The sequence below is a fragment of the Schistocerca nitens genome, chromosome 10, assembly GCF_023898315.1.
Source record: "Schistocerca nitens isolate TAMUIC-IGC-003100 chromosome 10, iqSchNite1.1, whole genome shotgun sequence".
In the NCBI taxonomy this organism is placed as follows: domain Eukaryota; kingdom Metazoa; phylum Arthropoda; class Insecta; order Orthoptera; family Acrididae; genus Schistocerca; species Schistocerca nitens.
The window spans coordinates 15,556,539-15,579,661 of NC_064623.1; the positions used below are offsets into that span (position 1 = coordinate 15,556,539).

Genomic DNA, 23,123 nt, shown 5'->3' on the forward strand with positions numbered 1-23,123 from the left:
GCCGCCTCGGACACGGGCCGGTTCTTCTCTGTGTTTTTGCTTTTTTTCCCGGCCGAGCAGCGAAAGTGGTCGCGGCGGCGGTCAAGGTGAGCCCTGTTCTGGGCTGGGTTGGACGGCCCGCTCGCCTTTCACCGTCACTCGGCTGACCGAACACCTCTGGCGAGCCTCGCTCTCTCACATGCGGTGTCTGATGCCTCCTCCGCCGTGTAGGCAAAAGCCTTGCGTCATACCTTCAACAGGGCGCCGACCTCGCCGATGAAATTTCGGGAATGCGGCCGCCACCTGCTGCTCTGCTCCACCGCAAACCACAGGTCAACACTGGATCCGTTGCCTCAAGGGTCGAGTTGGCTAACGTTGACATTGCGCGCGGTGACTTCTCCAGCGTCACTTCCTGCTGTTTCACGATGACGAACCACCTTGTCGTGTGAAATACAAAATAAGTTCCACGGGAATTAAGACAAACATGAAGCAACTGTGTGCGGGACCGGGACTAAAGCGGGAACTACACTACTGGCCATTAAAATTGCTACACCAAGAAGAAATGCAGATGATAAACGGGTAATCATTGCACAAATATATTATACTAGAACTGACATGTGATTACATTTTCACGCAATTTCGGTGCGTAGATCCTCAGAAATCAGTACCCAGAACAACCACCTCTGGCCGTAATAACGGCCTCGATACGCCTGGGCATTGAGTCAAACAGAGCTTGGATGGCGTGTACAGGTACAGCTGCCCATGCAGCTTCAACATGATACCACAGTTCATCAAGAGTAGTGACTGGCATATTGTGACGAGCCAGTTGCTCGGCCACCATTGACCAGACGTTTTCAATTGGTGAGAGATCCGGAGAATGAGCTCGCCAGGGCAGCAGTCGAACATTTTCTGTATCCAGAAAGGCCCAGACAGGACCTGCAACATGCGGTCGTGCATTATCCTGCTGAAATGTAGGGTTTCACAGGGATCGAATGAAGGGTAGAGCCACGGGTCGTAATACATCTGAAATGTAACGTCCACTGTTCAAAGTGCCGTCAATGCGAACAACAGGTGACTGAGACGTGTAACCAATGGCACCCCATACCATCACGCCGGGTGATAGCCAGTATGGCGATGACGAATACACGCTTCCAATGTGCGTTCACCGCGATGTCGCCAGACACGGATGCCACCATCATGATGCTGTAAAGAGAACCTGGATTCATCCGAAAAAATGACGTTTTGCCATTCGTGCACCCAGGTTCGTCGTTGAGTACACCATCGCAGGCGCTACTGTCTGTGATGCAGCGTCAAGGGTAACAGCAGCCATGGTCTCCGAGCTGATAGTTCATGCTGCCGCAAACGTCGTCGAACTGTTCGTGCAGATGGTTGTTGTCTTGCAAACGTCCCCATCTGTTGACTCAGGGGTCGAGACCAGGCTGCACGATCTGGTACAGTGATGTGAATAAGATGCCTGTCATCTCGACTGCTAGTGATACGAGGCCGTTACAATCCAGCACGGCGTTAACGACAGAACTTGCGAGACGCCATATTGTACGAGGGGTGATCAATGAATAACGCAACACACTTTTTTTTCTGAAAGCAGGTTGGTTCCATTCGGGGTTCCAATGCATCAAATTATCCCCAACTCTTCTGGTTACAAACCTTGTTTTTGAACATAATCTCCGTTCAATGCGACCGCCTTATACCAGCTTACTCGGGGGGGGGGGGGGGGGGGGGGCTCTACCACTCTACTGGTCGACGTCAGAGGCAACGTCTTGCTGCATCAGTAACCTCCCCATCATGTATGTAATGCCTCCTACAGACGGCACCGTTCATTGAACCACACACATGGAAGGTTCGAGGTCCAGGCTGCAGTGTGGATGAGGAAGAACAGTTTTGTGAGCTCCCCTCTGCTCTTCAGACCTGTGTGAGGCATTTCCTCGAACCAGAGTGTCCGCACGTTCCAACAATGCAGGAGTCACAGCTGTGTGCGGCTGGCTGGTAAGCGAGATAGCGAGATATGGAACAGGTTTGTGTGGGATGGTGACAGACGCCTCGCACAACGTCTCACTGTGCTTTTGTTCACTGCCAAGTCTCTGTAGACATTACGCAAGCGCCTATTAGTGTCTGGTTGTCATGGAAGAGGAGAAGTTCATTTGCATTTTTGAGGCGAGCAGCTCGAATGAGAGTGTCCAGACGTTCCAGAACTGCAGGGGTCACAGCTGTGTGCAACCAGCCAGTTCTTGGATGATTGGACAGGGTTGTGCGGCCTTGTTGCCATGGTGACATATGCCTCGCCCAACGACTCACCGCGCTTTTGTTCACTGCCATCTCCGCTGCTCTGTTTTTCCGCCAAAAGAAGCTCAATGACAGCTCTCTGGTTGGAATACACTTCTGTTGTAGACGCGATGTTGAAGGATGCGTGCAGTGCTACCACCTATTAGAACTTCATTAAACCATAGGGACTTAATCAGTAATATTCCACGATGTCTCACAATAAATGCTGCATTTTCTCAACCAACCTTGGCTGAGAAAAGAAAGTGTTGCATCGTTTGCTGATGGCTCTTCGTATTTGTTGTGTTCACTTCAATCACCTACAAGCTTGTCATAAATGAATGAGGCTATGTCATAAATTCACTCTAGTTACATTAGTTGACATATTGTCACAAAACTGAACACCTGCAGAGAAAACCTCGAAAATTTTGTATTGTTGCAGCCTCACTTCAGATTCCTGCCACGACAACGTAACTGTGAGCAGTTGAGCAATATGGCGGCCGTGGTGGGGTTGAATATAAGCAACTGATTTCACGGCCTCCACCCTCTCCTGACCTAACCACACGAGATTTTTTTGTGTGGGCTCATGTGGCGGAATCAGTATTTACACCTCCCCTCCCCTACCAACAAACCCACCAAAACTGCAAGCGCTCATCAACAGTCCTTTTGAAGACACTGATAAGGATATGCTTCGCTGAACTAGGGAAAAACTTTATTATCGACTTGATGTCTGCAGAATCAATATGGGGGCACAAATGGAACACTTGGAATATTTCAAGTGCAAAAGTACTAGTTTCACTACGAGAGACATTCACATCTACTCATGATCTCAGAGAGGAACTGTAGTAACGATAATAACAATATACCGATTTAATAGGAGCAGAAATACACGTATTGCAGTCTTGTGTCTTATTGATATATTTCCCTCTGTTTAAAATAAATGTGCTATTTGAACAATTAACTTTTTCTACTGACATAATACTGTCGCACATCTATTCAGTCTTCAGATTCAGTGTCGGATTGAAATGGAGAAACGGGTTGGGGTGGAGATCCCGGACATATACACATATTCTCTCATTTATACCCACTGAAGAGCCAAAGAAACGTACTCCTGTCTAATATGATGTAGGGCCCCCGTGAGCACGCAAAAGTGCAGAAACACGACGTGGCATGGACTCGGCTAATGTCTGGAGTAGTGCTGGAGGGAAATGACACCAAATCCGTAAGAGTACGATGAAGTGGAGATCTCTCCTCAACAGCACGTTGCAGGGCATCCCTGATACGCTCAGTAATGTTCTTGTCTGGGGAGTCTGGTGGCCAGCGGAAGTGTTTAAACTCAGGAGACTGTTCCTGGAGTCACTCTGCAGCAATTCTGGGCGTGTGGGTTAGCGCATTGCCTTACTGGAATTGCCCAAACACGTCGGAATGCACAATGGACATGAAAGGATGCAGGTGATCAGACAGGGTGCTTACATACGTGTCACCTGTCAGAGTCGTATCTAGACGTGTCAGGGGTCCCATATCACTCCAACTGCACGCGTCCCACAACATCACAGAGCCTGCACAAGCTTGAACAGTCCCCCGCTGACATGCAGGGTCCATGGATTCATGAGGTTATCTGCATACCCGTACACGTCCATCCGCTCGATGCAATTTGAAACGAGACTCGTCCGACCAGGCAACTTGTTTCCAGTCATCAAATGTACAGTTCGGCTTTAGAAGTCGTTTGACAACTGAAAATGCTATATTCTGTTTTCTCTGTGAGGTACTGGATGGGCTAAACAAAAAGTTTCGAACGCTTGGCGTATTTTTTGATTTAACAAAGGCATTTGACTCTGTTGATCTAACAATATTGCTCCAGAAGTTGGACGATTACGGAATAAAGGGGGTACCTCGCAATTGGTTCACCTCTTACTTTAGCAACATGCAGCAAAAGGTCATTATTCACAATTTTGATAACTGCTGTGATGTGGGATCTCAGTGGGGGTGGGGGGTGGGGGGGTTCCCTATGGATATCACTGTTGGGGCCGCTCCTGTTCCTTATTTATATAAATGATATGCCCTCTAGTATTATGGGTAACTCTAAAATCTCTAAAATATTTCTGTTTGGTGATGACACTAGCTTGGTAGTAAAGGATGTTGTGTGCAACATTCACTCGGTTTCAAGTAGTGCAGTACATGACCTCAGTTCATGGCTTGTAGATGATACACTAACGTTAAATCACAGTAAGACTCAGTTTTTACGGTTTCTAACACACAATTCAACAAAACCTGACGTTTTAATCTCGCAGAACGGGCATATGATTAGTGAAACTGAACAGTTCAAATTCCTAGGTGTTCAGATAGATAGTGAGCTGTCGTGTAAAGGCCAGGTTCAGGATCTTGTTCAAAGACTTAATGCTGCCATTTTCACTATTCGAACGGTGTCAAAAGTGAGTGATACATCGACGCGTAAATTAGTCTACATTGCTTATTTTCATTCACTTATGTCGTATGATATTATGTTTTGGGGTAACTCTTCCCATTCTAGAAGGATATTTTTGGCTCAGAAACTGGCGGTTCGGGCAATAAGTGGTGTGAGTTCACGAACCTCTTGTCGACCTCTGTTCACGAGTCTGGATATTTTGACATTGGACTCTCAATATGTATATTCCTTATTGTCGTTTCTTGGTACCAATATTAGTTTATTTCCAACAATAAGCAGCTTTGACTCGGTTAATACTCGGCAGAAATCAAACGTCCATTTGGATCGGACTTCCTTAACTCTTGTGCAAAAACGTGTGCAGTATACTGCTGCATCCATTTTCAATAAGCTGCCACTCGAATTCAAAAATCTTAACAGTAATCCACGCGCTTTCAACTCGAAACTGAAGAGTTTCCTCATAGGTCACTCCTTCTATTCTGTCAAGGAGTTCCTTGAAAAATTAAGCTGATTCTTATTGTATTGCTGATAGCGTTTACTTAAACTTATGGACTGACTTTTTTTCAGGTTCATGAGCATTTATTTTTATCTGTTATTACTTTTATGTTGTAAGTTCATGTACTGACACGTTCCATGATCTTGGAGATTTGCTCCTCAATTTGGCCCTACGGAACTTGACGTGTAAATAAAATAAAATAAAGAGTCCAATGTCGGTGTTCAAGGGCCCAGGCGAGGCGTAAAGCTTTGTGTCGTGCAGTCATCAAGGGTACACGAGTGGGCCTTCGGCTCAAAAAGCCCATATCGATGATGTTTCGTTGAATGGTTTGCACCCCGACACTTGTTGATGATCCAGCAATGAAATCTGCCGCAATTTGCGGAAGGGGATCGTTTATGCCAAATTGCTCGATTCTCTTCAGTTGTGCGACTGGATTCGTGATTTCCTGTCAGGAAGGTCGCAGTTCGTAGTAATGGCAAATCATCGAGTAAAACTGAAGTGATATCAGGTGTTCCCCAGGGAAGCGTCCTGGGACCTCTGCTGTTCCTGATCTATATAAATGACCTGGGTGACAATCTGAGCAGTTCTGTTAGGTTGTTCGCAGGTGATGCTGTAATTTACCGTCTAGTAAGGTCATCCGAAGACCAGTATCAGTTGCAAAGCGATTTAGAAAAGATTACTGTATGATGTGGCAGGTGCAGTTGACGCTACATAATGAAAAGTGTGAGGTGATCCACATGAGTTCCAAAAGAAATCCGTTGGAATTCGATTTCTCGATAAATAGTACAATTCTCAAGGCTGTCAATTCAACTAAGTACCTGTGTGTTAAAATTACGAACAACTTCAGTTGGAAAGACCACATAGATAATATTGTGGGGAAGGCGAGCCAAAGGTTGCGTTTCATTGGCAGGACACTTAGAAGATGCAACAAGTCCACTAAAGAGACAGCTTACACTACACTCGTTCGTTCTCTGTTAGAATATTGCTGCGCGGTGTGGGATCCTTACCAGGTGGGATCGACGGAGGACATCGAAAGGGTGCAAAAAAGGGCCGCTCGTTTCGTATCATCACGTAATAGGGGAGAGAGTGTGGCAGATATGATACGCGAGTTGGGATGGAAGTCATTAAAGCGTTTTTCGTCGCGGCGAGATCTATTTACGAAATTTCAGTCACCAACTTCCTCTTCCGAATGCGAAAATATTTTGCTGAGACCAACCTACATAGGTAGGAATGATCATCAAAATAAAATAAGAGAAATCAGAGCTCGAACAGAAAGGTTTAGGTGTTCGTTTTTCCCGCGCGATGTTCGGGAGTAGAATGGTAGACAGATAGTATGATTGTGGTTCGATGAACCCTCTGCCAAGCACTTAAATGTGAATTGCAGAGTAATCATGTACATGTAGATGTCGTTGGTCCTCTTCTTGCAGGATCTTTTTCCAGCCGCAGCGATGTCGGAGATTTCTTGTTTTACCGGGTTCCTGATATTCACGGCACACTCGTGAAATGGTCGTACGGGAAAATCTCCACTTCGCCGCTACCTCGGAGATGCTGTGTCCCATCGCTCGTGCGCCGACTGTAACACCACGTTGAAACTCAGTTGATAACTTGCTTTGTAGCAGCAGTAACCGATCCAACAGCGGCGCAGACACTTGTTTATATAGGTGTTGCCGACCGCAGCGCCGTATTCTGCCTGTTTACATTGAAACGGAACTTGTTGTACCGTTCTAATGTTTTATTAAATTGCTAGCACGCAGAAATTATTAGCAAGAGTTTCTTCTCTTGCAGGTAATACCTCAGCTGGTGTCCAAAAGGAGAGAATGGACTAAACAGTGTTATTTATTGAATTTTTTTCTGTTGTGTACCACGTTTCCCATTTTCCTTTCCTTTGTGCGGCCTGGACGGTATAAATGAGTGAGTGTGTGAACCAGCAGAAAGCTTTAGGCACAGAGTGTAACACTGCATGAATGGTCGTTCTGGGGTAGGGTAGTACCAACCGCCCAAGCGTGAACAAGTTTAGCAGAGACCAAGTTTGATGGTCAGGGCAAACATGACACGTAGGCGCGCGAATTGGCTCTGTCAGGTTGGCGCACCACCCCCACCACGTTTGTAAGCGGAACGGTTAGGCGAATTCGGTTGGAAGAGCACTTGATTCTGGGTCGTGGTGCTGGACAGACATGGAGACGCAGCTCTCGTTTTGGTAACGTTAACCTAGGTATTAGATTGTCTGAAATCTGCTCTGTAATGAAGTCCAGATGTTGAAATCAGGAGCGAAATTACCACTGAACCCCACAAGGGAATGGATTTTCTTAATTTACTCGAATTTCAGTAGACCTAGCGTTAGTGCCTTGTTCGGGCAACGCACCATGTGCCTTAAGCTCACGGTCACGTTATTGCTCTGTGCTTAACGGAAATTCACTCATTCAATGTATTTTAATCTGCTCTTCCATTTACAGTAATATTTTGGGTTTTTTCATTTATTTTCCATATGTTTCCTTTGTAAACTTGCTTTCGCGCCACGTGGTCGGCTGGAGCAACCGCCTCATTTCGGTCTGAAAATATATTGTACACGATGAATAATCATACGATAGTGAGCGAGTGTAAAATAGGGAAGGAATAATCGTGTGTGTCCATATTTTTCTGGGTTTCTGTTGGCTACTGAAACTTGGCCATGTGGATAGAACAGCATTGAAGTGATGTTTCTTGTGCACCCCCATAACGATTTGATTTGTTGACGATGTTGTGCGTTAAGTAAAATACTCGGGCCACTAGGAAAAGTATCGTATTTTAATGCGCACTGATTTGATAAATATTTGCGAAATACTCTTCCACCCTGACCTAGTTTTGCTTGTATTGTCTTTGCGGAACTTGTTCTGAGTAATCTATAGGAACTGAATGTAATAACCGAGGTTTTAGGTATAATTGTGCGGTTGTATAGAGTTACAATGAAGCCAGGTCTGCGCTCCTCTGTCCCATTCCATAATTACGTCGCGAAACTGAATCATGTTAACTAGAGACCGGTTTTGAAGATGTGCATTGCAAGAGAAACACGACTAGTCGTTGAAATACCATCGGTACTGAATAAATATCGATTAATCTCTACCCTCGACTGATTATTTACTCCTTCCATCACAAAGAATAGGTGGCAGTCAGTACCACAGTCGAATTCTGGGCCATGAAAGCAAATAAAAGCTATATAATGCCTATTAAGCCCTGTATAGAGGCCTTCTGTAGTGGTTCAAAAAAAATGCGTTATCCGTTGCGTTCAAATTTTTACCGGTTCGTGAAAACCTTCCGCTAGAAATTATTAATACCCAGCAATAAGTCGCAGGGTCAGTAATTTCGTGGACCACACGAATGTAAGACACCATTCACTACGGACGGTAGCTTGTAGGAGTGGTAGGACGTGTCAAAGCGACGGTAATGTACCTACTTAGGTGGACTTTTACCACCACCAGTACTGGAAGGTTACGTTGCAACATGTACATATGTCTGTATTTGAATACGCATGCCTATACCAGTTTCTCTGGCGCTCCAGTGTATTTGCGTTGTGTTGACGCAGGTGGACGCAGCCCTCGCTGCGTCTTGTGGAGCTCGGCATGACACGCGTCCCCTCTTTTGTCCACAACAGGTGCTGTACAACTCCGTGCTGATGACGGCGTTGGTCCTGTCGCTGGTGCCGGCGAGCTGCCTGTCTCAGGAGTCCGGTCCGGTTCCAGAGTACGACCTGCACGTGGAGTACGAGCCGGTGGAGGTCCACCACGTGGTCAAGAAGCGAGGCGTCATTCACGACGGCGGCCAGGGCGTTGGGCTGGACGGCGCTGGGTATGGCGGTGGATATGGCGGCGGATACGGCGGCGGATACGGTGGTGGATACGGTACGTCACCCTTTGACACGGCTACGTGACTTTTTCTTATGTATTTTCTTTTTTTTTTAATCCGTATTCTGACTGACAGATACGTTGGCAGTACGCCCCATAGCGATTTCTGTGGTTGTTTCGTGCAGTGTTGCTTGTCTGTTAGCACCGACAACGCTGCGAAAACGCCGCGACTCTGGGCCGTGAAGTGAAGCCTGGCGGCCTCTGCGAGAGGTAATGTCTGGAATGTGGCCTTCCCGGCACAGTCTTGACGCTGTAACTCTCGGAATATTTACTTGCCTGACGATAGTCGGACTGGAATGTCCCATCCATCTAACTCTAACTACCGTTCCGCGGTCGAAGTTTGTTAATTCCCGTCGTGGGGCGACAATCACGTCGGAAACCTGTTCACTATGGGCGCAAAGTGTTGGATTCAGCTCAGTGGTTAAGTTCAAATGGTTCAAATGGCTCTGAGCACTATGGGACTTAACTTCTGAGGTCATCAGTCCCCTATAACTTATAACTACTTAAACCTAACTAACCTAAGGACATCACACACATCCATGCCCGAGGCAGGATTCGAACCTGCGACTGTAGCGGTCGCGCGGTTCCAGACTGTAGCGCCTAGAACCGCTCAGCCACAACCCGGCCGGCAGTGGTTAAGAGTTCGAATGGAATACACCTCGGAATGAACAGATAAAGTGACAGAAAACTTGAAGGGAAAGCGAACGGACGGGGCGGGGGGGGGGGGGAGGGGGGCGGAAGGGGGCTACACACTATCGCCAATCAGAAGCTTCAACCAGACAATGCACCGAGACACACCCGCTTCTTGGTCAACCACCATCTGTCATCGCAGCAAAGGTTTCCCAGACACACCTCCCGATGTGTGTGGTCCAGGGGTTAGCGTTGCTGTCTCTGGATCACGGGGTCCCGGGTTCGATTCCCGACCGGGTTGGACATTTTTCTCTGCCCGCGGACTGGGTGTATGTGTTGTCCTCATCATTTCATCGTCATCACCATCATTCGTGACAGTGGGCATATTGGACTGTGTGTAAAAAATTGGACTATGTAAAAATTGGGACTTTGTACGGGCGCTGATGACTGCGCAGTTGAGAGCCCCACAAACCAAACTTTATCACCTCCAGATGTGGCTCCAGCGGACTTCACCATATTCACCCGAGACCACCCTCAAAGGACAATACCATGAGACCATTACAGAGGTCAAAGTGACTTACACGCGCTGCTGGAAGCAGGTACTGGAAAGGTACTATACTGCCTCCCTAAATAAAGAGACTTATGTCCGACAGTATACAGTAACGGTCGCCACTTTATAATATAATAAAATAATGGAATAGATGATAATAAAATGTTGAAATGCGTGGCTTTTTAAAATGTATTGAATTAATAAGATTAATTTTTCGGCATGAATGACAAGCACAATAAGCTGAGCTATGTCTGGAAATAAGTTCGTATTAGTTCATATTATTTTGCAGGGCGAAATAGTTTCTTTCTCCGCTGTAGATTTGTGCTTACCCTTCGTTATAATGCTACGTTTGGTCGCCGTGTTCACCTTTGAAGTCTTGACCGTGTTCCCATTAAGCTTATCGGATCTTCATAATTTTCCAAAATACACAGGTGGGCTTCAGTTCTTGTAATTATTGTACTATTTGAAATAACAACTCACACGACATGTCGAGGGGCATGAAAGGAAAGCAGTGGTTAGGAAAGGAGTGAGACAGGGTTGTAGCCTCTCCCCGATGTTATTCAATCTGTATATTGAGCAAGCAGTAAAGGAAACAAAAGAAAAATTCGGAGTAGGTATTAAACTTCATGGAGAAGAAGTAAAAACTTTGAGGTTCGCCGATGACATTGTAATTCTGTCAGAGACAGCAAAGGACTTGGAAGAGCAGTTGAACGGAATGGACAGTGTCTTGAAAAGAGGATATAAGATGAACATCAACAAAAGCAAAACGAGGATAATGGAATGTAGTCAAATTAAATCGAGTGATGCTGAGGGAATTAGATTAGGAAATGAGACACTTAAAGTAGTAAAGGAGTTTTGCTATTTAGGGAGTAAAATAACTGATGATGGTCGAAGTGGAGAGGATATTAAATGTAGACTGGCAATGGCAAGGAAATCGTTTATGAAGAAGAGAAACTTGTTAACATCGAGTATAGATTTAAGTGTCAGGAAGTCGTTTCTGAAAGTATTTGTATGGAGTGTATAGATTTAAGTGTCAGGAAGTCGTTTCTGAAAGTATTTGTATGGAGTGTAGCCATGTATGGAAGTGAAACATGGACGATAAATAGTTTAGACAAGAAGAGAATAGAAGCTTTCGAAATGTGGTGCTACAGAAGAATGCTGAAGATAAGGTGGGTAGATCACGTAACTAATGAGGAGGTATTGAATAGGATTGGGGAGAAGAGAAGTTTGTGGCACAACTTGACTAGAAGAAGGGATCGGTTGGTAGGACATGTTTTGAGGCATCAAGGGATCACAAATTTAGCATTGGAGGGCAGCGTGGAGGGTAAAAATCGTAGAGGGAGACCAAGAGATCAATACACTAAGCAGATTCAGAAGGATGTAGGTTGCAGTAGGTACTTGGAGATGAAGAAGCTTGCACAGGATAGAGTAGCATGGAGAGCTGCATCAAACCAGTCTCAGGACTGAAGACCACAACAACAACGACATTTCTGTTAATAAAACAATACTGTATTCTTCTAAACGGTGCACATATGAAATACATACTCCTCACTTATTCATAGCGACCCCAAAATGGCGGTCTACAATTACTCGCTAAAAATGGCGTGCTTCTCACTCGTTCACTAGCTGAGCGTGAATCCTTCCTTCCTCCTACTGGTACGAGAAAAAATCCTCTGTTTTTTTAACAACTGAAAGTCAAAAAATGCATGACGGTAGGCGTAGGCTCTATGATGGGCTACCGCTTCATCTTCTCTCTTTGCCTGTAAAGAAGACGAAAACATAAAGGAAATGCAAAAGGTTTATCACAGTACTTCCTGGACTCCCTCCAAACGAGGGAAACTCGTTGGCAGAAGTTCGCCTGCACCTAGGTTAGGTTTCCTATTTTGTAGAATAGCCTGTTTCAGTGCTGCCCCATGGGGCACAGGTGCTGATAAACGCCGGTTATCCTGCTCGCAGACTGGCACAGCTGGTGTAGGTTGCCTGGCACGTTCCCTATTACACTTGTTCCGTGCACGCGAGAACTACTTGGTCACCCCTGCCTAACACCCCCACATCAGCTGTTTGCCCACCCCTGCCGACCGCTGTCCCCCCCCCCTCTCCCCCCCCCCCCTCCCACAGCTTGCAAGTGGACACTCGAGCTGGAAGATCCTATGTAGAATGTAACTGTTCGTGCCGATGTCTTCATCTTTGTTACCCAGTTTGAATCCATTCCTTTTATACAAAAGCTGTATGCGAGGTGACAAAATACACATGGCATAGTGATATGTACATATACAGATGGCGATAGCATCACGTACTCAGGGTATAAAAGGGCAGTGCGTTGGCGGAGATGTCTTTTGTACTCAGGTGGTTCGTGTAAGAAGGTCTCTGGCGTGGCTATGGCTGCATGATGCGAATTAACACACTTTAAACGCGGAATGGTAGTTGGAGCTACACCCTTGGGACATTCCATTTCGGAAATCGTTCGGAAATCCCGTATTCCGAGATCCGCACTGTCAAGAGTGGGACGGCAATCCAAATTTTAGGCACTGCCTCTGACAACGGACAACGCAATGGCCGTCGGCCTCCACTTCACGACCGAGAGCAGCAGCGTTTGCGTAGAATTGTCAGTGCTAACAGACAAGCAACACTGCGTAAAATAACCGCAGAAATGAATGAGGAACGCACTGCGAACGTATCGGTCAGGACAGTCTGGCGAAATTGGCGTTAATGGGCTGTGGAAACAGCCGACAGACGAGAGCGCCTTTACCAACAGCACGACATCTGCTCCAGTGATCTCTCCAGGACTCGTGACTTCATCAGCTGAGCCCTAGACGACTAGAAAACCGTAGCCTAGTGAGATAAGTCCTGTTTTCAGTTGGTAAGAGCCGATGGTAGCGTTCGAGCTTGACGCAGATCCCACGAAGCCATCGACCCAAGTTGTGAACAAAATGGCTCTAAGCATTATGCGACTTAACATATGAGGTCATCAGTCCCCTAGAACTTAGAAGTACTTGAACCTAACGACATCACACACATCCATGCCCGAGGCAGGATTCGAACCTGCGACCGTAGCAGCAGCGCGGTTCCGGACTGAAGCGCCTAGAACCGCTCGCCCACAGCGGCCGGCAGTTGTGAACAAGGCACTGTGCAAGCCGGCGGCGGTTCCATAATGGTGTGGTCTGTGTTTACACGGAATGGCCCGGGGCCTCTGGAGCGACTAAACGATAACTGACTGTAAATGGTCATGTGCAGCTATTCGGAGATCCTTTGCAGCCGTTCATGGACTTTATGTTGTCAAGCGCGATCGAAATTTTATACATAACAATGCACCCATCTACCAGGCCACAATCGTTTGCAGTTGGTTTGAAGAACATTCTGAACAATTCGAGCGAATGATTTGGCCATCGAGATCGCCCAGCACGAATCCCGTCGAACATTAACAGGACGTAATCTAGAGGTCAGTCCACGCACAAAGTCCTGCACCTTGTAATGGTACTTGAATTACGTAACCATTACGGAACCTCATCTCAACCTCTCGATACCAGCAATATTCTACTGTGTTTCTGTAAAATAGTTGACATATTCCTGTGACAACATTCAGATTTGATTTCACTAATGTAGAGGTACTTCGATACATTGATATGTTTATATTGCAATGATATTATTCTTATGTGTATTCTTTCTTTTGTCACTATGATCTTTGGCGTACTTGTAACTCTGATTTTTGGGCACGCAATCGGTTATTAGAGAGTCAAGCTTTGGTCGTCATGTTAAAAAGACGCAAATTGTAGTCAGTTTATGAAATGTGAACTTTAACAAAAGTATGACTTAAATTCGGAGTGCTGATTAATCTTTTTTACATCACCATTGTGCTAACTTTCAAAAGTTTAATCTTCAAGAATGGTTTACGAAACTCTTCTATAAAACTTTTGAATATGGCAGAATAACACCTAGGCCTCTTTGCATTCGAGCTTGGAATCATCACTACCTAGATTTTCGACGATTGAGCCATGAGTTCACAACGAGACCAGCGTGGGAAACACGAAAAATGAGTGCCTAGTTTATCCATTATTTCAAGAAATGACTTTATTAACTGTGCTCTAATGACACCTGCCACATAATATAACTTTGTTGTTGCCAGAAAATGCAATATTTAGCAGCGTGAGCAACACTACAATTACAATTAATTTTTGACCTTTCTTGTGGTAGGGTTGTTAGAACCTGCCACACTTTCGCAGTTATGGGCGGTCCAGTATTTGTGCAGGGCACTCCCAACAACTTGTTGAGTCCATACTGAATCAAGTTGCGGCTCTACAATGGACAAAAGGAGGTCCAATACGATATTAGGACGACTCTTGGTACCTCAATGTATACTGGCCATGCGAGAGGATTGCAGGAGCTTGCAGAAGGTGTGCAGGGCACAGAGGTTTAATCAGAAGTCTGATATTTTCTTCTCGGTAGGGCTTTCCTGCTGTGCCCCATTCCTTCGGAATGGAAACCTCTTCTCTTCTCTTTGAGCCATCGGCCAGAATGATTCAGATTCTTGGAGTGTGTTGAGTTGTGTAATGAAAAAAAATGGTTCAAATGGCTCTGAGCACTATGGGACTCAACTGCTGAGGTCATTAGTCCCCTAGAACTTAGAACTAGTTAAACCTAACTAACCTAAGGACATCACAAACATCCATGCCCGAGGCAGGATTCGAACCTGCGACCGTAGCGGTCTTGCGGTTCCAGACTGCAGCGCCTTTAACCGCACGGCCACTTTGGCCGGCGTTGTGTAATGAGTTCTGACATTTAGTTCTAGTGGCAGGTGCAGCGCAGCTCTCGAAGAACACGGAGGGGTATCAAAGCGTGTCGAGTGGCGTAATGAGGTTAGGTGGTGGTGTCGTTTCAGCAGCAGGTACAGAGCCCAGCCCAGAACATCTGGGGTTCTGACCCACTGACGGTCCCGAAGCACGTGTACACTGAGCCCCGGTGCCGTGTGTGTTCCAGCGGCCGGCGCAGTCCCCATCTCGGAGCACGTGGAGGTGGAGCGGCCGGTGGCGGTGCCGGTGGTGAAGCAGGTGGAGGTGAAGGTCCCCCACCCCGTGCCCGTGGCCGTCCCCCACCCGGTGGCGGTGGCCGTGCCCCAGCCGTACCCCGTGCCCGTGGAGGTGCCGCAGCCCATCGCGGTGCCCGTGGTGCGCACCGTCGCCATCCCCGTGGAGCGGCCGGTGGCGGTCCCCGTGGAGCGGCCCGTCCCGGTCCCCGTGGAGCGGCCCTACCCCGTCCACATCGAGAAGCACGTGCCCGTGCCCGTGCCCCGGCCGTACGCCGTCACCATCCCCGTCGTCAAGCACATCCACCACTACGTCAAGCACGGCGGATGGCACTGAGCACACCAGGTACTTCCACCACTTCCCCGGCTGAGCGCAGAGCCCGACTGTGTGCGGGACCGCCACTGGAGCAGCTATTATTCTGATCACACGCTTTTGTGCAATAAATACTTTATTCCTCAGCGATGAATTACCCCAAAATATGATACCATATGCAAGCAATGAGTGAAAATAGGCGTAGTAAGCTAATTTACTAACAAGGGAACCTCCCATCGCACCCCCCTCACATTTAGTTATAAGCTCGCACAGTGGATAGGCCTTGAAAAACTGAACACAGATCAGTCGAGAAAACAGGAAGAAGTTATGTGGAATTATGAAAAAATAAGCAAAATATACAGACTGAGTAGTCCATGCAAAGAATGGCAACATCAAGCAGTACGGAAGGTTAGGAGCGCCGTGGTCCCGTGGTTAGCGTGAGCGGCTGCGAAGCGAGAGGTCCTTGGTTCAAATCTTCCCTTGAGCGAAAAGTTTTATTTTTTATTTTCAGACAATTATCAAAGTTCAGGCACTCACACATAATGAACTTCGCTCTCCAAAATTCCAGGACATGTTCAGATTTGCTTGGACATATGCAGGATTTGACGGTCTACGCATGGAAAAATTTTAAAGCGTTAAAAATATATATTTTGACAGAGCACAGGGAAAACTGTCCGACTGTGGAACTGTTGCATTCATTTGTTGCAGTTTATGTGACAAACTCTTATGTTTTCATCACTTTTTTGGGAGTGATTATCACATCCACATGAAAACCTAACTCGGGCAAGGTAGAAGAATCTTTTTACCCATTCGCCAAGTGTACAAGTTAGGTGGGTTGACAACATATTCCTGTCATGCGACGCACATGCCGTCACCAGTGTCGTATAGGATCTATCATACCTCTTTTCCTGTGGAGGAATCGGTTGACCTATGACCTTGCGATCAAATGTTTTCGGTTCCCATTGGAGAGGCACGTCCTTTCGTCTACTAATCGCACGGTTCTGCGGTGCGGTCGCAAAACACAGACACTAAACTTATTACAGTGAACAGAGACGTCAATGAACGAACGGACAGATCATAACTTTGCGAAAATAAAGAAAGTAAACTTTTCACTCAAGGGAAGGACCTCTCGTTCCACAGTTGCTCACGCTAACCACGGGACCACGGCGCTCCTGAGCTCACGCTATCCTTGATGTTGCTTATCTTCACATGGACTACTCACTTTGTATATTTTTCTTATTTTTTCATATCTCCACACAATTTCTTCCTGTTTTCTCGATTGATCTCTGTTCAGTTTTTCAAGGCCTATCCATTGTGCCAACGTATAACTAAATCGAGGGGGGTGCGATGGGGAGGTTCCCTTGTAAGGTGTTTATCACCAAAATTTGCAATGACCCTTATTGCATAAGTAGCTGAACTCAAACGTTTCAGTAGATCATCAATGTGTTTCTTCCAATTTAATCTCTCATCAACGGACACACCTAAAAATTTTGAATATTCTACCATAGCTTTATGCTTCTGATTAAAGTCTATATTTATTAATGGCGTCATACCATCTACTGTACGGAACTGTATGTACTCTGTCTTATCAAAATCCTGTGAGAGTCCGTTTACAAGGAACCACTTAGTAATTTTCTGAAAGACATTATTGACAATTTCATCAGTTAATTCTTGTTTGTCGGGTGTGATTACTATACTTGTATCATCAGCAAAGAGAACTAACTTTGCCTCTTCATGAATATAGAATGGCAAGTCATTAATATATATTAAGAACAACAAAGGACCCAATACCGAACCTTGTGGAACCCCATTCTTGATAGTTCCCCAGTTTGAGGAATGTGCTGATTTTTGCATATTATGGGAACTGCTTATTTCAACTTTCTGCACTCTTCCAGTTAGGTACGAATTAAACCATTTGTGCACTGTCCCACTCATGCCACAATACTTGCGCTTGTCCAGCAGAATTTCATGACTTACACAATCAAACGCCTTTGAGAGATCACAAAAAATCCCAATGGGTGGTGTTCGGTTATTCAGATCATTCAAAATTTGATTGCTGAAAGCATATATGGCATTTTCTGTTGAAAACCCTTTCTGGAAACCAAACTGACATTTTCTTAGTACTTCATTTTTACAGATATATGAAGCTACTCTTGAATACATTACTTTCTCAAAAATTTTGGATAAAGCTGTTAGAAGGGAGATTGGACGGTATTTTTCCCTCGTTCTGCTTGCCCATTGAAACTGCTACACCAAGAAGAAATGCACATGACAGACGGGTATTCATTGGACAAATATATTATACTAGAACTGACATGTGATTACATTTTCAAGCAATTTGGGTGCATAGATACTGAGAAATCACTATCCAGAACAACCACATATGGCCGAGCGGGATGGCCGAGCGCTTCTAGGCGCTACAGTCTGGAACCGCGCGACCGCTACGGTCGAAGGTTCGAATCCTGCCTCGGGCATTGACGTGTGTGATGTCCTTAGATTAGTTAGGTTTAAGTAGTTTTAAGTTCTAGGGGACTGATGACCTCAGAAGTTAAGTCCCATAGTGCTCAGAGCCATTTTGAACCACCTCTGGCCGTAATGGTGTAAATGGCTCTCAGCACTATGGGACTTCAGTTCTGATGTCATCAGTCACCTAGAACATAGAACTACTTAAACCTAACCACATCACAAACATCCATGCCCGAGGCAGGAGTCAAACTTGCCATCGTAGCAGTCGCGCAGTTCCGGACTGGGCGCCTATAACCTCTGCCCGGCCTTGATACACAGGGGCATTGAGTCAAACAGAGCTTGGATGGCGTGTACAGGTACAGCTGCCCATGCAGCTTCAACACGATACCACAGTTCATCGAAAGTAGTGAATGGCGCATTCTGACAAGCCAGTTGCTCGGTCACCATTGACCAGACGTTTTCAGTCGGTGAGAGATCTGGAGAATGTGCTGGCCAGAGCAGCACTCCAACGTTTTCTGTAGCCAGAAAGGCCCGTACAGGACCTGCAACATGCGGTCGTGCATTATCCTGCTGAAATGTAGGGTTTCGCAGGGATAGAATGAAGGACAGAGCCACGGGACCTAACACATCTGAAATCTAACGTCCACTGTTCAAAGTGCCGTCAATGCGAACAAGGGGTGACCGAGACGTGATCCCATACCATCACGCCGGGCGATGCGCCAGTATGGCAATGACGAATACACGCTTCCAATGTGCCTTCACCGCGATGTCGCCAAACACGGATGCGACCATCATGATGCTGTAAACAGAACCTGGATAGAAACTTCCTGGCAGATTAAAACTGTGTGCCGGACCGAGACTCGAACTCGGGACCTTTGCCTTTCACGGGCAAGTGCTCTACCAACTGAGCTACCCAAGCACGACTCACGCCCCGTCCAGGTTCGCAGAAGAGCTTCTGTTAAGTTTGGAAGGTAGGACACGAGGTACTGCCAAAAGTAAAGCTGTGAGGACGGAGCGTGAGTCGTGCTTGGCTAGCTCAGTTGGTAGAGCACTTGCCCGCTAAAGGCAAGGGTCCCGAGTTCGAGTCTCGGTCCGGCACACAGTTTTAATCTGCCAGGAAGTTTCATATCAGCGCACACTCCGCTGCAGAGTGAAAATCTCATTCTAGAGCCTGGATTCATCCGAAAAATGACGTTTTGTCATTCGTGCACCCAGGTTCGTCGTTGAGTACACCATCGTAGGCGCTCCTGTGTGTGATGCAGCGTCAAGGGTAACCGCAGCCATGGTCTCCGAGCTGATAGTCCGTGCTGCTGCAAACGTCGTCGAACTGTTCGTGCAGATGGTTGTTGTCTTGCAAACGTCCCCATCTGTTGACTCAGGGATCGAGACGTGGCTGCACGATACGTTGCAGCCATGCGGATAAGATGCCTGTCATCTCGACTGCTAGTAATATGAGGCCGTTGGGATCCAGCACGGCGTTACGTATTACCCTCCTGAACCCACCGATTCCATATTCTGCTAACAGTAACCGGATCTCGACCAACGCGAGCAGCAATGTCGCGACACGATGAACCGCAATCGCGATAGACTACAATCCGACCTTTATCAAAGTCGGAAACGTGATGGTACGCATTTCTCCCCCTTACACGAGGCATCACAACAACGTTTCACCAGGCAACGCCGGTCAACTACTGTTTGTGTATGAGAAATCGGTTGGAAACTTTCCTCATGTCAGCACGATGTAGGTGTCGCCACCGACGCCAACCTTGTGTGAATGCTCTGAAAAGCTAATCACTGGCATATCACAGTATCTTCTTCCTGTCGGTTAAATTTCGCGTCTGTAGCACGTCATCTTCGTGGTGTAACAAGTTTAATGGCCAGTAGTGTATTATATGGATGCACAGCTTGAAGGAACGGACACATCACATCCATGCAATTGTTTCGCCTCGATGGCCAATGGAACCACCTTCTCCAGTGCAGATGCCCATGAAAGGTTCCAGGTTCGAGTCCCAGTCTGCCACACAGTTTTCATCTGGCAGGAAATTTCAAGGCAGTGCACAGTGGGCTGAACGTGGAAGACCCTTTCTCTGCTCAGTTTATCTGGCCAGGGAGTTGAACCTAATTGTAAATTTGAAATGATGTATAAACTATAGTTAAAAACAAGGCACTAAAAGTACTTAAAAAATTCGTTGTATCTACGTGGGCCACAGATTTATCTCCTGAGTTTGTCCGTGACTTTGATTACCATTGAGAATATTCTCTTGTGAACATTGTGTTTGCTCTATGGCCCAATGGCACTCAGAATGTTCAACAGGTGATAAATACTTCGTTCTTGATTTTCGGATTATATCTATGTGCAACTGAACAAATTCAGTTTCGTTGTAAGAAATAACACATGTTCAGTACGGTTGCATACAAAGTCAAATGTAGCGTTTAAACTTACAAGTTCTGCTGTTATACTTCCTGTTCTTGGTAAGTCCTAGAAGCGTAAAATGTTTTCGATGGTGCTGGACGGCATTCGTACACTATTTTTGGAAAGAATACACACCGCCATTTGACTGTGTGTTACTGTATTTTTCTTCTGTACAATCTAGATTTCAGCTTTCACGCCATTATCCAGCACAATGTTCTCTTGCTATGTACTGTGCCAGGATCACAAATACACAGTTCAACACATTTGCTTAACATTGATACGAGTATAAATGTCACTAAATTAACGGCTTTTGTAGGAATGCTGCGCACTGTTGTACACTATCTGTTTACCGGCTTTGGGCTGATTTTACCAGCTACTGTCTGTCTTCTGTTCGCAGGTCACTTCAAAGAGGTCCGACTGACTGACATTCGCCCCATCTGCGCCTCTGCACCCCATCCGTCGCACAGCCATCTCTCAGGGAATACTCCTCCCATCATCTTGTTATCAATCGTTATGTTTGTGTACAGTATTGTTGCTCGTTGATGACATTTTTTTTATAATAATAATTAATTCCAAAACATATTCCCACTGTTTTTATGTCACTTCTTTGTTCTTTGGTACCCTTTAAAGCCATGTTCTTTGGAGTTTGTTAGATTAATTTGAAGAACGTTACGTACCATCAGTGTCTCACTTTACGATACAACTGGTATTTTTGTTTCGGCACTTATCGTGCTGCTATCGATCCGATGTGCATCGTGAGAAATGTTGGTATCAGCGTATGGAATGGTGTGGAGAGAAAATAATACTTCACTACCACTTTAATGAGAATTATAATTTGTGTGCCTTATACGAGGAACAATTGAAAACCTTCCGCAGTGTATTACGAACGTATCAGGTAATCTGCAACCTATGCAAGTAATATGGACTACGTACCCACTATCTTGGATATTCAAAAAAATGTGAACTAAAGGTTGAGTCAGTGTGTGTGTGTGTGTGTGTGTGTGTGTGTGAGAGAGAGAGAGAGAGAGAGAGAGAGAGAGAGAGAAATCAATTGTTTACTCGCTGGCAGAGCCGTATTTAGGTCACTGCAGTCTAGGGAGCCGCCTAGAACAGAGGAATTTAAGGGGCGGCTTATTTTAAGGGGTGATTTATAAGCTATTCCATTATTTCAAAACATTTTATTCATAGCTCTTGACAAGACTTTACTTGCAACGAAATGAATATGAATAACACTGGCAACAATCAGCTCAAATTTCATTAACGATCTGGTCAAGCAACGGAAAAAGGACAGCGTCTGTTTTTGACATGACGTTAGGTCGTGAAAGTGTGACCGTTATTCAGTATCGTGCGTACTCATGCGGCATACGATGGAATCTCGTTCCTTCGTGATAGGAGAGGCCACCAATACTGTCATAGGAGTAACCAGTTCAGACACTCAACGATTCCCTTCCAAACCTGAAATCCAGAGAAAACACCGCCACTCATTCAAATAGCCAGCCATTGGCTGGCAGTTCAGTTTGAACTGTAAATTGTGCAGTTGTCTGGTGTTAGTACTAATCATATCTACATCTACGTGATTACTCTGCTATTCACAATAAAGTGCCTGGCAGAGGGTTCAATGAACCACGTTCAAGCTGTCTCTCTACCGTTCCACTATCGAACGACGCGCGGGAAAAACGAGCGCTTAAATTTTTCTGTGCAAGCCCTGATTTCTCTTATTTTATCGTGATGGACATTTCTCCCTACGTAGGTGGGTGCTAACAGAATGTTTTCGCAGTCGGAGGGGAAAACTGGTGATTGAAATTTCATGAGAAGATACCGTCGCAACGAACAACGCCTTTATTTTAATGACTGCTACTCCCATGGATAATGGAATGTAGTCGAATTAAGTCGGGTGACGCTGAGGGAGTTAGATTAGGAAATGAGACAGTTAAAGTAGTAAAGTAGTTTTGCTATTTGGGAAGCAAAATAACCGATGATGGTCGAAGTAGAGAGGATATAAAATGTAGACTGGCAATGGCAAGGAGAGCGTTTCTGAAGAAGAGAAATCTGTCGACATCGAGTATAGATTTAAGTGTCGGGAAGTCGTTTCTGAAAGTATTTGTATGGAGTGTAGCCATGTATGGAAGTGAAACATGGACGATAAATAGTTTGGACAAGAAGAGAATAGAAGCTTTCGAAATGTGGTGCTACAGAATAATGCTGAAGATTAGATGCATAGATCACATAACTAATGAGGAGGTATTGAATAGAATTGGGGAGAAGAGGAGTTTGTGGCGCTACTTGACAAGAAGAAGGGACCGGTTGGTAGGAGGCATCAAGGGATCACCAATTTAGTATTGGAGGGCAGCATGGAGGGTAAAAATAGTAGAGGGAGACCAAGAGATGCATACACTAAGCAGATTCAGAAGGATGTAGGTTGCAGTAAGTACTGGGAGATGAAGAAGCTTGCACAGCGTAGAGTAGCATGGAGAGCTGCATCAAACCAGTCTCAGGACTGAAGACAAATAACAACAACTCCCATTCACGTATCATGTGTGTGGCACTATCTCATCTATTTCGCGATAAAACTAAAAGAGCTGCCATTCTTAGAAATTTTTCGACGTCATCTGTCAGTCCCACCTGTTGCGGATCCCACACCGCACTGCAGTACTCCGGAATAGGGCGGACAAGCGTAGT

General features: G+C 45.8%; 1 protein-coding gene and 1 non-coding gene across 2 annotated transcripts in view; one reads left to right on the top strand and one right to left on the bottom strand.

Moving 5' to 3' along the window:
* Window positions 1-20,932, top strand: part of LOC126210055 (cuticle protein 79-like) — a 40,119-nt gene extending 19,187 nt beyond the window's left edge. Inside the window, exons 2-4 of the mRNA XM_049939172.1 lie at window positions 8,803-9,049; window positions 15,207-15,598; window positions 20,842-20,932. Coding sequence (XP_049795129.1) covers window positions 8,803-9,049; window positions 15,207-15,589 — 630 coding nt within the window. The 3' untranslated portion in view covers window positions 15,590-15,598; window positions 20,842-20,932. The remainder of the gene's footprint in view (window positions 1-8,802; window positions 9,050-15,206; window positions 15,599-20,841) is intronic.
* Window positions 18,877-18,951, bottom strand: Trnas-uga (transfer RNA serine (anticodon UGA)). Its single transcript has one exon. It is a non-coding gene; the product is annotated as a tRNA-Ser (tRNA).
* Window positions 20,933-23,123: the final 2,191 nt, after the last annotated feature.